The 16,101-nt window shown below is 42.0% G+C and overlaps 2 protein-coding genes across 10 annotated transcripts in view; one reads left to right on the top strand and one right to left on the bottom strand.

The window, feature by feature from the left end:
- LOC100863350 (ELAV-like protein 2) overlaps window positions 1–16,101 on the top strand; it is a 36,803-nt gene that overhangs the window by 800 nt on the left and 19,902 nt on the right. For 6 of the 9 annotated variants that reach the window (XM_086911572.1, XM_086911570.1, XM_086911568.1 and 3 more), the window contains exon 1: window positions 12,667–12,784. The exons of 1 other annotated variant lie outside the window; for it this stretch is intronic. The gene's annotated coding sequence lies outside the window, so the exon portion shown is untranslated. Of the gene's footprint in view, window positions 1–11,828; window positions 12,785–13,771; window positions 13,913–16,101 lie in introns of those variants that run through there. 2 more of the 9 variants (XM_086911566.1, XM_086911564.1) reach the window with 2 other exon arrangements.
- On the bottom strand, window positions 681–3,843 carry LOC100866901 (cytosolic carboxypeptidase 6). The gene is made up of 6 exons (XM_086911606.1): window positions 3,243–3,843; window positions 2,722–3,158; window positions 2,444–2,647; window positions 2,095–2,318; window positions 1,383–1,578; window positions 681–1,140 (listed from the first exon to the last, which is right to left on the bottom strand). The coding sequence occupies exons 1-6, from the start codon at window positions 3,801–3,803 to the stop codon at window positions 837–839; spliced, it is 1,926 nt and encodes a 641-aa protein (XP_086767732.1). The 5' UTR covers window positions 3,804–3,843; the 3' UTR covers window positions 681–836.

Here is a 16,101-nt window from a genome sequence, read left to right as displayed (position 1 = left end):
TAGACGAGATTACCGTTTTATCTGATTTTATTTGCACCATTATCATCATAACATAAGAAATTTTATTTGAATATTTTACTTTCTTTTGCGAGATTTTCGTTTTAAGAAACAGGAAATCAAATTATGGTTAGCGAATAGAATAAAATGTGTCTCGTTTAGGGGTATTGTTTTCATGTAATTAATATAACAGAAACTAAAAGAGATTGTGCATGTTTTTCATTCTTTTATTTCTTAACGTTTATACATTTATTTTATAGTGATAATTTTTAAATTATAATACGATCCTCGATTATTATTATTATTATTATTACTATTATTATTATTATTTATTATTATTTTTAAATTAAGAAAGCGTAAACATGTTTATAAAAATTATCCTTGATGAATAAAATCAAGGGGGTATTCTGAAAAATACGTAAAAAAAATGAACGCGTGTATGGCATCAGAAGAACGTAACAACCCTACAAATCAATCCTTTATGATTTGATATCGCGCGCTTGAATCATTGGATCATATCGTTGTTGCCATTACCGACTTTTTATATCGCTATCTATCAATTTTATTTTTATACGGAGATAGTTGTTAACCTATATAACCGCGTAAAGAAACTTTTTTCACGAAATTTATACGATTACGTCGATTACGAGCTCACATTACACACGCTTCCTTTATTTCATTCCTTTATTCTTCTTCTTTTTTTTTTTTTTTTTTCTAGGAATCATTTAAAAATTTCGAGAATATTGTTACGAAAATTTTTACGAACGGAATCAAATTGTTTCGAAGAATCTTAGTTTATCTCATCGCATTAGCGCGTAGAATAAGCGCATGGAAGATCGCTATCTGTTCGATTTCACGGGTTTTCGAGCGACCTTTGCCCTGTTCTTGCTGGTAGCAAGTTCCAAACCGCCCCTTGTCAGCTGATTGAAATCGATAATGGTGAGCCTCGGCTCGGCGGGATGTCTGGACAGGGCCTGCACCCTGTCGAGCGGTGCCCCGGGGCTCCGGAACCTGTAGCTCCGGTTCCTGCACCCGCCGACGCCCGTTCCACTTCCAGTTCCGGTCCCAAGCTGGCTCATCCGCGTGCCGCTCATCGATCGACAACCGCCGCTCGCGGCCATCTCCGTCTCCTCTTGAAAGTACCTGCCAGTCACATTTCGCGTGTCATCTAACTCGTTCATTTTTTACTCGAAATCGTGAATCTTGAAGAGTGAAAAGAATGGTAGAATTAGCGGCAATGTTCGATGCTCTTGCGTTACGGTTTAATCGAAAATCAGAGGTTGAAAGTTTTCTTAAGATAAAGGTGAATCGAAAGGAAAGGAAAGAAACGGTGAATTCTCTACGTATTGGACGATGAAAAAGAAAAGCAATGCGATTTAAATTACTCGTGAATGCTGGCAAGATGTATAGGCGCTGGTTTCCTGCAGGTCTTTGGCCTAGGCTCTCTAAGAATGCGATGCCTTGGCCGTGACTGTCTCTGTCGTTTGGTGGACGGTTGATCGGGAAGGCCGGTCGGGATGATGCCCATTAATTTGTAATATTCTAAGAAGACGCGGGCCAGATTACGGCCTAATCTGTAATCTGTGATTTAATTGGCTAGTCAAGTCATCGATTGATTTCCAGCCGGGCCTACGTTGAGATAATCGATTGACTGAGTTAAAACTTTTTAACGCGAGCCTTTAGCTTTAATTGAACGTGATATAAATTATTCAACGGCACTTTGCTTAATTTCCTTCGAAAAACGGGACGAAGGGGCAGAATAAACGGCCGGGTTAACAGCGGTTCTCCATTCGCGAAGAAGGACTCTTAAGACGGCTTGTTTTTCGATTAATTATCTTTGTCAAGACTTTGTGGCACTCTAAATTTGGTTGGTTGGTTACCTAGTTTCAACCGTATCTGTCGGTTTATTATCATCGAACATGATGTTTCAACTTTTTTTTGTATTATTCCAGATTCTACAATTTCATCGAATGTTAAATTACCACGATCTCTTAAGATAGGAATTCTTCGAAACGGGAAAGCTTTTCGTTTATATATAGAAAAAAAGTTGTTTATACGGAAAATAATCTACTCGTGGAGGTATATATCGAAGGATACATCCTTCCTCGGTGTATGGGAATATTCCAGGTATCGCTTTCCTATTGTATCCGTACATCGATACCTCGATGCTGTAGCAATTCACGTGCTCCTTCAGAATAGAACACAGATAACGTCGCGCAGTTCCAGCCTTATGAGGATCCTGATTGTACATCGTGTTTCCTATTTCATAGTCTTCAACGTGCTGCGCCAATAATTTTGGTAACACGATGTGCCTTTCGTACCTGAGAGGCTGGCAGCCATTGATTAGATAGTGTCATACATGAATGAAACGTACGTTCATAAACACAGGATTCTATTTAAAAAAGGAAAAAATCAAAAGAACGTAAGAACGTAAAGAAGAACGTACCTGTACACATCGTCGTACGTGTTTCCGTAAACGAAAATCCCTGTTGCGTTGGTATGAGCGTGCAAATCCAAGACGCAGTCTAACGGCGTGCGGGAATTCTTATCGAGATTCTTCAATATCGGTTTAATCGCCACCAATGCAGGATGAAGCCATTCGGATATTTTGTTCCACGAGCGATTCAAGTCGGCCCCTATTAAGGTGGATCTTCAACAAGGATAAGCATCACTTTCACCGTCATATCTTATATCTCCTCGGCAGAAAATTCTCTATATATTTACCTATAATTACCAAGGAACACACCATCGGGATTCAACATTGGCACTATCTTGAAAACGACGTAATTCCTCAACACTTGGGCGATGGGGTGAGAACTGACCAGAAAGTCCATTAGACCTTGGCAAACGAACGAAGAGGGTGATTCGCCTGGATACACCCTCGCGAGGACAACCACCACCTTTCTCGAACGATCTTGAACGTCGTCCAGATTCGAAGTTATCGTCACCAGCTCGATCTTCCTCTTTTGTATCGACGTGGCTATAGTTTCTCTCTTCGTACACGTTAACCTGGTGCAAAGATTATCCAGATGCGCCAAGTAACGGCTGTACGAGTACGGATACGTCAAGGCGAATTGATATACGTCCTCCTCACGGTCGAAAGAAAATGCGAAGCTGAGGACGTAATGGTTTTGATGTTGCGCCGATTTGTAGTAGAAAACCTAGGATAAAAATTTTACACTTTTGGAAAATAATTCGTATACGATATACGTATTTTTTTTTTTTGCTCCGCCACGATGACTCACATGGTCTCTGGGTATCCTTTGCCATTTCGATCTACTGCTACTCTTTACCAACGGTGTCATCCCATTTCGAAACAGATTCGCGCTTTTTGATATGTTAACTATGTTGAAGATCACTCGTTGGTCAGCCTTCACGTTGTCCACGGTGAAGTTGAACCACAAACGAAGTCGGGGGTTGCAAGTGTCCGGCCTGATGAACAGATCGTACTCGAATTCCGAGATAAGGTCCACCCTGCCCAAGTTGCCAGTCTCGAACGAGGCGTCGAAGCAGATGTGTCCTTTCTTCGCCTTCCCGCTATGGCCTGGCGGTCGTATTATCATCTTGTTCACGTTGCCCAACCCTCCTTCCGCATCGCTGTCTTCGCTCTCTGCGCAATGACAAATGATCCCTTTGAATTTCCCCTTTGACGATCCGAAAAGATTTTCGAAAAATCCGATGCAACAAGCGATAAAAGGAACGAATTTCGATTCAAGATATAAATAAAAAAGGAAGGAAAGAAGAAAGAAAGAAACGACGTGACAACCAGCTCTTTGATAAAGGCTAGTATGCTCCAACGGATCCATCCTCGTCCTGAAGAGAACAACGCGGAACAGATCCAGCAAGCAGAAGACGCGGGAACAGACTGACCTCCCTTTGGAAAGTTTAGCTACCTTTTATGGCGGGTGTTACCACCTACGTGAATAAGGCCTGATCGTGCCTTATGGATCAGCACGTTAGGTTAATTCCCGTGTCGGTTCTCGTGCGAGGAATCTCTCGTGTTCGTGATTTCGCGCGGTTCAATCGAACGAGATTGGCGGGAATTCGCGTGGCTGCCACGCGTCAGAGATCTCTAGAACGGGGTTTAGCGAAACGATCCAAGTCGTTTGCGGTCACGAGATGCTAGTTGATCGAAATCTAAATGAAGAGGAGAGTCAGTCCACCGGCAATTTACTTTTGATGTTGATGCCCGCAAATTTGCGAACCGCTGATCCTTTTCTAAAAACGGAATAATCTTTCGCTCATCGCAATTTTCCGTTCGTGGGAACGAACGATGGTGAAAGAGCTGTTGCTCCCCGTCACGAAACCCCGAATCGAACCGATTTCAAACGCCAACGCTTTTCCCAAAACTTCCATTTCCTTCCTTCCTTTCCTGCTCTCCGTTTTCCTCTCGATTATCAACGATTCGAGGTGGAAATATCGAAGAAGAATTTGTCGTTACCATCGAAGACTTTATCCACGTGGCGCGTGCACGAAGACGGAAGAAGCAGAGGCGGAAAGGTACACGTCACGTCTTCGACGTGTACCACGTCGCGTCGCCGTATCCGAAGCTCAACTCCGTTCTCTTATGCATTATTCTTTATCAGTGAGAGGAGGGGGGGAGAGGGTGCATATAACGCGTCGCGTGCGGATTTCTAAATCAGGATTGTTCGATATCTATTTCCGTGCAGTCCGCACGATGCCTGTGGTAAATGACACGTCGAAAAGTTGCGCGCCTATAGCCGGAAGGTAGGAAGGAAAAAAGGAAAATTAGAGGCTGTCGATCGGGCTTATAGTGACTTTCCATTGCGCGATTTCGTTATCAATGATTCACCGATCGACGCAGAACTCGTCGCGACGTGTTGTATTGTCACGTGAACTTTGTGTAATCAGTCAATGGTTAGTGACTGACAGCGACACGATTAACGTTCCAAGAAGATAAAAATTAACGAGAAATTCTCGTTTCTTGGAAAATTCATCGAAAACGATTTCCGATCGTTGGTTTTTTTCGTGTCGGAAATCGCTTTTTCTCAAAATTGGATATCGATGATAAAACGGTAATATTACAACGTCCGAGATCGGAATAATTTTCATCTTTCTCTCCAAAGGAAAGCTTCGTATAATTTGGACAAATGTCTGTGGCATATTGCCACGCCGCAATTACGGTCAGGCAAGTAAGAGAAAAAGAGAGAGAAAATTCCTGGGAAATTGGAGGGAAAAGAGGTCTGAGGACGCTGCTAGAACTGATGGTCGAGAAGAGCAATTAGAAGCGAGGACAAAGAGACCAAAGAGTAGAAAAGCGTGGAACGATCAAGGAATAAGGACACACTGTAACACGCACCGTTGAATTTCTATTAAATCTTTCAGTAATAAGAAAGAAAGAAAAAAAAAAAAAATAACAAGGAGAGTCAATTTTGATTTTTGCGAAGCGACCTAATTAAATGTCTACGACGTTATAAACAAGATTTCTCCTATTTTTTGTGACGTGGAAAACGGAAGTTAGATCAAAAGAAAGAGAGAAAGAAATACCCTCGAAGTGGGTAATGGAAAGAATATAGGTAGCTACGAATTTCAAAGCAGCGAAGAATTATTCCTCCGGCGATCTATACGTTCCATGAGCTTGACTTGATCTTTAAAGAGGAACACTTGGCAAATGTCAAAGTGCAATAAGCGAGTCGAGGTTGTTGCGTGACTGTTTCTTAAGTCGGAGATTCGATCGATTTGACGGATCGCACAAGATCCATTGGGAAATGGATGGATATAGGGAATACATACACGTTGATGCATAAAACGGTGGTGTTGTGTGAAGGTGCGATCACGCAGATAGACGGTGCGGCACGATGTTCACGTGTCTCGCGCTCCAGTCACGGAACCGAATTTCGAGCTTATTAGCAGTAAACTCTCGAAGACGAATCGGGCGTATACATGGCACGTACCTGTCTCTTCGGCGTCGGACATTGCGGAGGAAAATGATTGAATTTATTCCATTAACTGGTCCACACGATCCTCAACCTCTTGCCTGCCCGACTGGACGACACTAGTAGTGGCGAATCCACACGCGTCGGTTTCCTTGGTTTGTTGAATCGATACGATGTCCCTGCACCCGTTTCTTTTCCTTTTTTTCCCTTCGACTCGTGTCTCGCGTGTCTTAACCTTGATCACGTTCCAACGTTCGAAAATTCGAAATGGAACTAATGCACGAGTTTTTTTTTTTACGAACATGAGAAAGATACGGGGAAGAGGATACAAAGAAGGACACAAAGAGTCAGTTGTAACACGCGGTGTTATGTTTCAGTTGGATAAAAGCTGAGGATTTTACCCCTCCCCCCCCCCTTGAAACACAATCCATCAACCGATGATAGCAGGAAGATCGACCGCTCTCTTCCGTCGCAAATGTTTGTTCTTTTTTTCTTTTCTTCGTATATAATCGAGTAAGAATCATTTTTTAAATATCCATTCGAACTGCATTATCCTGGAATAATAGATAATTTCGTCTCGTTCTTGCGAAACGAAAGATCCGCGATTTGGGAACGAGCGCGGATTAAACGCGAGGGTGGAACGCGGCGGTTGCACGCGGGAGTGGTGGAGCTACGTAATCCGCATACGCAACCGCAGCTCGATTATCAAGAAGGCGCATAGATGCAGCCTCCCTTGCACGTGTGCAACCTCGTTCCCGGATATACGGATTTCGTGCAACATGCAAAACGGGCTTAAGTCACGCATATTTATCTTTGACCCGGCTCCCGGCCGAGCAAATATGGCGCGTCATCGAGAAGAGAGGGGATAGAATTATGGAAGCTCGCGAACCACATCCTAAAAGAATTATCTTTCTATCGGATAATTCTCCAACAAATGCAAATAACTACTGTATGTTAACTGTGTAATCAATCAACGAACTTGCATAATTTTCAGATATAATATTGGAAACTTTTGCTCCCATATTCGATGAGATTTACCGTGTAAACTTCTCGAAAGGTGATTCCTCCAAGATTCACGATTCGACAGGGAGAGGAGCATGCTTATCGTTCTATCATTTTCGTCGAATTTTCGAAGCATCTCGCACGATCTTACGAACAAACGTGCGTCGAGAAACACATCTCTCAACGAAGAGAGAATCGCATATTTCCGAAATTGGAGCTGGGCGAAACCGCGGAATCAAAAGAATGGGGAAAAATGGTGAAATTTGAAGGTTGTGGAGGGGCTGCGGTCCGGGCAAAGTTTCGAATCGGTGGTAGGTGCATGTGCGTGTGTTTGTTCGACTGGTGAATGTCCTCCGCTCCTGGGCTTTGGCTGGGACTTCCTGGTGAACCCTTCCTCGTCCCTCCCTGCCTCCCCTCCTTCCCACCCCCTCCCCTCAGAGCTGTTCGCAGCCGAGCTGTGTGCCGAGGTGGTGGGAGGGAGGGAGGGAGGGAAACGAGGAGAAAGAGAGAGCGGTGGAAGTGTGGAAGAGAGAGTGAATGACTAGGAGAACGCGAGAGATCGATATTCGAAACCCCTGTGCCGTTGGGCACCGAGCTCCTCTCGCCACCCCACGCCCAATGGCGTAGCAAGGGGGGGGCAATTGGACTACGTACCAGAATGCCTGTTCCCAGGATACTCGACAAACGGAAGTTTGGGACAAAGAGGAGGAGCGTTATAAATTGGCCGAGACGAGATTCGGGAGTTAGGCGATGCTGCCGTCTCCCCCGTTTCTGTCTGCCTATTTTTCTCTTTTATGCTCTCATCGAATTTTCATCCAACCCCGAGATAATGTTTTAATTTCAATTTTCTTACTCTCACATCGATTTCGGTACGTAGAATTACGATATTACGAGTATTATTTCTTGTTATTTATTTATTTATTTATTATTCGTTCATTCTTTGGATAGATGGATAGATGTTTCAATTCCTCGGATCGAGAATTAAGATTTTTAATAAAATTATGATTGGAAAAACTTCTCTCCCGGGATTCGATCGGAGAGAAGGATAGAATAGAATTTTTCGCAGTCTACGCTGCTGCCTGCCCTCGTATGCATGCTATTTACCATTAGATTATCATCCCCCTCATTTTTTCGTCTCTCCCCTACTTCGCCGCATTCGTGCTTTCTTTCGTCCCCTTCTGGGCGGCTCTTTTCTCAGCGCAACACTTTTTTTTTTTTTTTTTTCATCCACGTATCTCGTATCTCGCGTTGCAAATGTAACGGGCGGCGACGAGCAAACCAATTATTTCCACCGCGATGATCGATTCGACGTTCGTAATTCCGGAGTGGCCGAGTCATTAGCGAACGAGTCTTTGCAAGGGTGTTCATTAACATCGACTACCGCGTCGTTCGAGTGAGAATGATATTCGCGTTGCATACTACCGCGTCCCTTATCGATTGATACCTTTCCTCGTTTAGACTCGATCCTAGATAAGATAAACGTCGATCAAGTGCACATTATGATTCGGCTCGTTTAAAAAGGGAAAGGAGACGTTTTATACATTGTGCATATTTACGTTCTCCTTCTGATAGTTTTCTTTTTTTTTTTTTTTATTATATTATAATAATATCGTTTATTTAAGTAGAAATTGAGAGGAAAGAAGCGTTTTAATAGAAAAGCGTTTTATTCGATTTTTATTTTTTCGTTAAAGTTTCATTATCGGTGCACCTATTGTATGACTAACCGATACCTGAGGCACGTGGATTCATTTATGCAGCACGTGTCTTCTCAAGATTCCACCGGGGGTAACGTTACAATATCCCGTGATGAATGCTCCTCCAGGTAGCTAGGGTTCCCAGAAAAAAAAAGAAAAGAGGGGGGGATTCAATTCGAGGCCTCTAATATCTTGTGTCTACAACGAAAAAGAGGTAAGAAAAAAAGAGGAGGCAAAGGACGGGGGTAAACACAGAGAAGTCGAGAAGTTAAAACGATTATATTATATTCAACGAGGGAACGAGGGAGGGAGGGGGGGAGGGGGGACAAAAAAAAAGCGAATTGTCGGATTTTGAATATCGAATCTCGGTTCGAGTTTAACTTTCTGGAAAATTTGTTGAATATCCGTGCACGTTAAAAAGAGGGGAGGGGGGATGGTTAAAAGGGGGGGAATGGGGATGAACTATGTGGTAAAGGCACGGCGAAATTTGGCCGCATTCGCACGGTCGAAAAGCTCTCTCGCACAAGAGGGAGGTCAACCCCTGGGACGACGGTTTCCATTTTCAACGTGGCGCCTGCGTTCTCGAGCTCTGCACGGGCTCCACCAACCCTCTCTCCCCCACTCGTTTCTCCTTTTCAAGCCTCCACTCCACTTCTTTCTTTCTTTCTCTTGCTCGTGGACCCTGAATATCCACCCCTTCTTCTCTATCCCTCGAGTGCAGCGCTTGCGCACGTGCCCTCCCCCGCACGTCTGGCCATTTTTTCTTTTCCCCCTTCGAATTCAACCCCTGTCTCTCGAAGCGCGACAGCGAGACAAACTTCTCCCACGAAATATTCAAATATATTTTTACGACAAAGTTTTCATCGTTTTTCGAACTCTATCCATCTATAGAAACGTGTTAATATTTTTCTTTTCCTTCTTTCTTTTCTATTATCTTTCATTTTTTTATCACTTTTTAGCAGGTTTTTGTACGAACATTGTGATTCGAGAAAGAATCTTGTCTACGAGAGAATCATCAGGTTTCACTCGAGTTCGCAATTAATATCTTTTTTTCGGATCATCTGGCTTGCTTTTTCAAACTGATTTCAATCTTTTACCCTTTTTTCTGTCATCTGTATGCAAATTATCCTATTATTTTAGGCCAAATAGTCTTTTTTTTTTTTTTTCCTTTTTCTTTCAAAATTTTCGTTTCACTCTTACCTTTTTTTTCTGTCATCTCTATGCAAATTATCCTATTATTTTAGGCCAAATAGTCTTTTTTTTTTCCCTTTTTCTTTCAAAATTTTCGTTTCACTCGTAATGGTTCGATCAACAGCTGTCCATTAACTGGATTTCAATCTTCTTATTCGTCTCTTTCTTTCTCCCTTGCACATACACCATTTGAGAGTTTTCTTTCAATCAGTATCGATGGTTGCAAGGTCCAGAGGATCTCCGGAGGGAGCAGCCATTGTTCACGACCCTTCCGCAGCGCCTGCGTGCCTCGCAACTACCCTCGATTTCGTTTTTTCTCTCTTTTTCTACTTCTTTGTCTTTACAGTCTTCGTACAGCGATCGTAATGATCCAGAGATTTCAAAGAGTAGTCTTCTCATTTTTCTATCTCTGTCCGATGCGGATACGCTTCTATCTGCCAACTTTCTAATCTTCTTCTTTCGTCGGAAACGAATTTTTCGATACATAATTGTTTTCAAATTATCAAACTTTTGAAAATTGTGTCTAGAAGAATTTATATTTGCATAATAATAATAATAATAATTAATAAATTCCTCATAAAAAAAAATATAAATTCTATCTTCCAGGAATTTTGTCTGTGACGAAATAATGAATCCATGAATCCGTGGTTACATCCCTGCGACTTTTCACACTTAACGAGTTAACGTCACGACGATTTCGAAGCAAGGGATTACTCGCTTCTCCGTTATTCGACGCCTGCGTAGATTCCGCCCCCTCGCGCGTTTTTCTCCGCCTCTCTCTCTCTCTCTCTCTCTCTCGCCACTCTTCGTGCCCCGGTTTTTCCATCTCCCGAATCGCGTCGACGAGCACTCGGCCAGGGTCTGGAGAAGATACCGTTTCTCGAGTTGTTTTATTCGAGTTTCATTCGCACGCCTTCTCCTTTCTTTCCTTCCCCTCGACTTCCACCCCTCCCCCCGTTATTATTTATACTTTCGACTTTATCCTTCTTCTTCTTTTTTTTTTTCTTAACCGTTTCTTCCACCTCCTCCTCCTCCTCCCTCTCCCCCTCTGCCGGCGCGTATTCGCCGCCATCGCAACCCCTCCCCAACGAAAGGTGGCGTGCCACGAGATAGCTCGGTGGTAGCGATCCAAGGGAGAGGGTGCAGTCATTGCCTCTTTTCGGCGCCTGCGTACATTCCGCCACGCTCGTCGCTCCTGCTCTGTTCAACGGGTTTTCCTTGATCGTTTCTTTCGACCTCTATCCTCCTCGCAGCTCCCACCCCTCTAGCCTAGGCAGAACTAGTAGCGTCGGGGGCGGTGGTGGTAGCGGGCAGCAGAGGGTGCAGCGATTGGCGGCAGGGCCTGGCTCCGTCAGTTTAGTTACCGCACCACATAAAGGCATTGCGTTGTAGACACCGTTATACCCGCAACATTCTTACTATTTGCTTGTATATCTTCATTTCTGACCCTTTAATTCGACAAATACGTTCGTATCGTTGATACATACATACATACATATATATATATATATCTATATATATAAGAATCGTCCTCACCGATTAATCATTCTTGCTTTATCCCGCCCACGTGTCAACGAAAAACATTTTAATCGAGAGAAAAAAAAATCGTCGTGTGTGTCCACGCACAACGCATCTTCGATCCGGGTTTAATAATAAATACACGAGGAAAAAAAAAAAAAAGAAACTAAAATAAAGAATAATCGAAGAGCAACAAAAAAAAAAAAGAAAAAGTAATCGAAACGAAGTAATAGAAGCTACGAAGTAAAAAAAAAAAAACGAAATAATCGAAGTACGAATCGATCGGTCGTCAACAGAGGAAGAAATTTCTTCAAGAATATATATATATATATATATATATACACACACATATATATATATATATACTTGGATTGTCGTGCCACGTTTCTTCACGTGCGTCTTCGGCGGGGATCTTATGGTTTCGTTCGTCCATTTCGACCGTCCTTCCCGAAACCTTACTCTATTATCTCCTTTCACCCCCTGGAACAGTCAGCTTCTCGAAGATTGATCTTGATCGACGCGCACGCGGTTCCCATTCTAACTTCGCTTAAAAAAGGAAAAAAAAAGGAAAAAAGAATAAAGAAAGAGAAAAAGGGAAAGAGGAAAGAGATAATTGAACGCAACGTCGCCGGTTCTCCACGAAGATAAATTCAGTGCATAATCATTAACGAGATTGGTGTATAATAATATCGAGGCAATCGTCAATCGTCATCTGGAAGATTCTTTATTCGACGGAAGAGTGAAAGAGAAAAAAGAAAAAAAAAAAAAGAAAAGAAAAGGAAAAGGCAAACGTTCGGACGAGAAAAGCAGAGATAGAGGGAGGAGAGAAACAGATATAACAGTGTTGGCCGGTGGGAGTGAAAGAGAGACACTCGAGGGTGTGTTCCGCGGGTTTTCTTCGCCCTCTTTTTTCCTTTCGTTTCGTCGATACATTAAGAAATTAAGTGTCGTACATACGTGTATCCCAAAGGTTTTTTTTCATAAAATATAGACTGTAATCCATCGTAATCAATCGGAGAAAGTGCAAAAAAAATCTCGAGGAAAACTTAAAAACGTAAAACTTCGTCTTGGTAATTCGGTAAACTCGACCGTTTGATAAAATTGATCGTGTTAATAAAATTAAACGGATAAAACACGGATAAAACGCATAAACACGGTTCGAACAAAACAAAAAAAAAAAAAAAAGATAAAAAAACGGGAAAACGAAACACGCACACGTCGTTTAAAAGAAACAAAAATTAAAAACGGAATAGAACAAAGAAACGGGCATCAAAACGAGATAACAACGAAATGAAAATCTAGCGATATAGATAATATTAATATAAAAGAAAGAAAGAAAAAAAAAAAAGAAATAACTCTCCGTTAAAGAAAGAAAAAAAAAAGCTAATTAAAACGAAAAAAAAAAAAAAAACATTTAACCCACCGTCGTTTCGTTCTACGCCCAGATATCGGCATCCTCCAACCACTGATTTTCATCGTTAACCGGTATGTTCATTTGTTTCTTTACTTTTGTTGCTTCTGTGATTCCGACGTTCGAATTATTATTATTATCGTTCTATTCTTATCTTGTTATTATTGTTGTTATTATTACCGTTATAATTACATTATTATCGATCTCTATGTATACCGATCTATGTGTTTTGGTAGGGCACTATCAGGTGCCGATTCATTATAATATATGTTTGTAACCCCCTTTGCCGGAACATCCTTTATACAGGACCAATCGAAGGATCCTTCCGGCAGTCCACGATCATTCCTCCTTTTATCGAACTTATTTTTATCGCGTTCTCTTGGCCGATCAAGGGGTTGTTTTTCCCCCCTCTGTTGTTATTTGCTTCAGTAGAAAAGTATTTTACAAATTTTTTAATTCGTTTCAGATTCATTTTTTCAAATTCAAATTGATTTAAATTTATCGTTATTCTATCAGATAAAAAAAAAAAAAAAAAAAAAAAGAAGAAGAAAGAAAAAAAAATCTACCCGAAATAAAAAAAAAAAAAAAGTTAAAATATTAATTCGTTATAGAAACCGATTGATCATTGCGGCTAATGTTTCTCAATTACGATAAGAACAATATAAAACGTTTATCCGTGAAAATATGGTGAAAATATCAGCGTGTAACAGCTGACCGTTCAGCTACGGCGCATTATCACGGGCCAGAGAAGTTTGGGCGTGGCAGCCGAAAGCAACGTGGCCAGGAGAACGCGAACGCAGCCTCCAAACCCACAATTCTCCGGCCAACTTTCAGTTCGAATCCTTCTTTTGACTTGCGGAGCAACCGGCGAGAGAAAAAAAAAACGGAAAAAAAAAAAAAAAAAGAAATCAAAAGAAAAAAAAGCGTCGTAATTAAACGAGGAAAAAAGAAAGACGAGAAACGAAAAACGAAAGAGAGAGAGAGAGAGAGAGAGAAAGACATCTTAAAAAAAAAAAAAAACACTTCGTTCGAGCGAAACACGTTGAATATATTCGGTATAACAAGTGATGGAAAACGGCGAGAGTGTGCATGAAGGATCAAGCAGATCCAGGATGGAGCAACTGGCACTGCGGGTCCTCGTCGAGGACAAGCAGGAAGTCTCGAGAGGGACACTTCCGTCCGCGATGGCCTCGATCACAATGGTGCGTGAGAGGGATAAAGGGGTGTTAGATAGTGTGCCAATGAACGTTTTCAAAGAATACGGTCTTATCGCTTCCTATGTTTCGTTCTAACTATTTCCGTTCCGTTCTTTTTCTGGGAGCCATCTTTTGTTTAGCCGTTTCGCTCGTGAAATTATTTCATTTCATTATTTGTACCAAGGGAAGGAAAGAAAATTAATAATTATATAGCGAGAAGAAAAGAAAAATGAGAGAAACGATATTAATTTCGAGTATCTGTCTATGGATACTAATAATGTTCTTCTCTTTCAGATATTTTCCAATGAAAATTCTCAACCGACTAACGCGATATCAAAGATTGACCGAGGGTTGCGAGCCCGGGTAGGAGGATGATAGAGCAGAATGTATATGCGAGAAAGAAGGATAGAGAAAAACAGAGAGTGGGAGAGAGAGAGAGAGAGAGACTAGGTCTAGTTGGGGAAGCTCGTATTGATCGTTTCTGGGTCCATGTGACGCGCCTGCGTTTTGCCGTGGGGTAGAATCGTAGCGAGGGTAAACTGTGGGAAGGAGGGTGGGAAAGAGTGAGAAGCGGAGAGGGACAGAGAGAGCCGTGCCGGGGTTCATATACCCCCAGGGCAACTGCAACGTTCTACCATGCCACCGACCAATCAATGGAGCTTCTCTACCTCTGTGTCTCACCCTGTTTCCTCTCTTTCCCTCTCCCTCCGTCCATTCGTCATTCTTTTTCTCTCGATTTTCCGCGATTCTTCGTCCATCATACGTAATATCGCACACACGCATCGTCCCCCTTCACGGATTTACGGTATTAATACTTGACAACGGCGAGTGTCCAATCCCACCCTTACGGATCCCGTACGTACCGATAATCCGTCGAAACTTCGTTCGTTCGAGTTTAAATAGAGCCAATGCTAATTCTCCTAACGAGTTCTCGAGGACGATAACGATAAGAATATATAGGGTTGCGGAGGTAATCGTTACCGCTCGCCTATTAACTTTATCCTTGGCCTTTGAACGAATAATGTCGTCAACGAGAAAAATATCGCAAAAATTGTTCTGCTTCGTTTGATATTAATCGGTCATTTTTATCGCTAATTTCATTCGAATTTCATTCTGCGAGGAAAGATTGCGCGTGAGTCTCCAATTAATTTCCTTTTTTCTTTCTGCGTCAATCATCATGCGTATCAGAGTTCGTGGATGTCGGTGATATCATCCATATCATTTCAATAGATTGAAATTTTCATTAGTTCGAGATGCACGAAAGTCACGATATTATTTCATCACGACCGAACCAACATTTCTTTCCTCTCCACATTTATGTTTACTTTACGTAATCACCCTTTGTGGACTTCGAGAAGACGTCGTAAGGTTTCCCTGAATATTTAGTGATGCGATCATTCCCTGACGAGAGAGAAACTGATCACGAATCGATGCATATTTATTTTACGAGGAAACGGGGAGGAAAAAAAAAAAAAATGAAGAGCTACTACAAGGAAAAACAAATCGATCGGTTGCACCTTAATTAGCACGGCGATGCTCGTTTGATCGATCTTCGTTATATTTCCTAGGTGGGGTTGGTTCGTCCATTTTGACGCAAATGTTTGTTAATCATTCCTATATTCCAACGATACCCTATTTTCTAACGAAACATATCCAAATATATCGATCTCATCGAAGGATTTCCTCCTAGGATAGAAATTATTTATAAGCCCCTTATAATTATTTTGTCCCCTTGCATATTTAACTCGCATATTTAGGGAGCTATTTTCACTAACGTTTGCCATTGATCCTCCTGTTAGTTCCATTGGCTCGAAACTCGTGCCTTTGTCACGCCTCGAATAGGATCCCATTAATAGGATTCGTGAGAATATCGATAGGATAGAGGAATAGGATGGTCGATAGATTATCGACGAATCTCGTCAAGGGTTCAGCGACTGTGGAAAAACTTCACGGGCAGAATTATTACTCCCGTGGCGGAGCTGGGTGGAATTATGCTCGTGCACGAGCGTACTGGCGGATCGATGATGAAGGTGGGGCCAAACCCCAAAAACGTTGCTTCGACAGCTGGATCATAACCAGGAACGAAAGAGGAGGGTTGTTCGATACTACGTTTTGTAGTCTCGACGAATGATTCACAATTTATGTCTCTTCATAAATGGCTTTGATCCTGTACCGGAAAATGGTAAATCGTCAAT

Source organism: Apis florea, unplaced genomic scaffold (assembly GCF_048593485.1).
Source record: "Apis florea isolate Af1SG1 unplaced genomic scaffold, ASM4859348v1 contig_3325_pilon, whole genome shotgun sequence".
NCBI classification, from domain to species: domain Eukaryota; kingdom Metazoa; phylum Arthropoda; class Insecta; order Hymenoptera; family Apidae; genus Apis; species Apis florea.
Note: the sequence above shows the minus strand (reverse complement) of the source record. Positions and strands in the feature narration are given on the sequence as shown.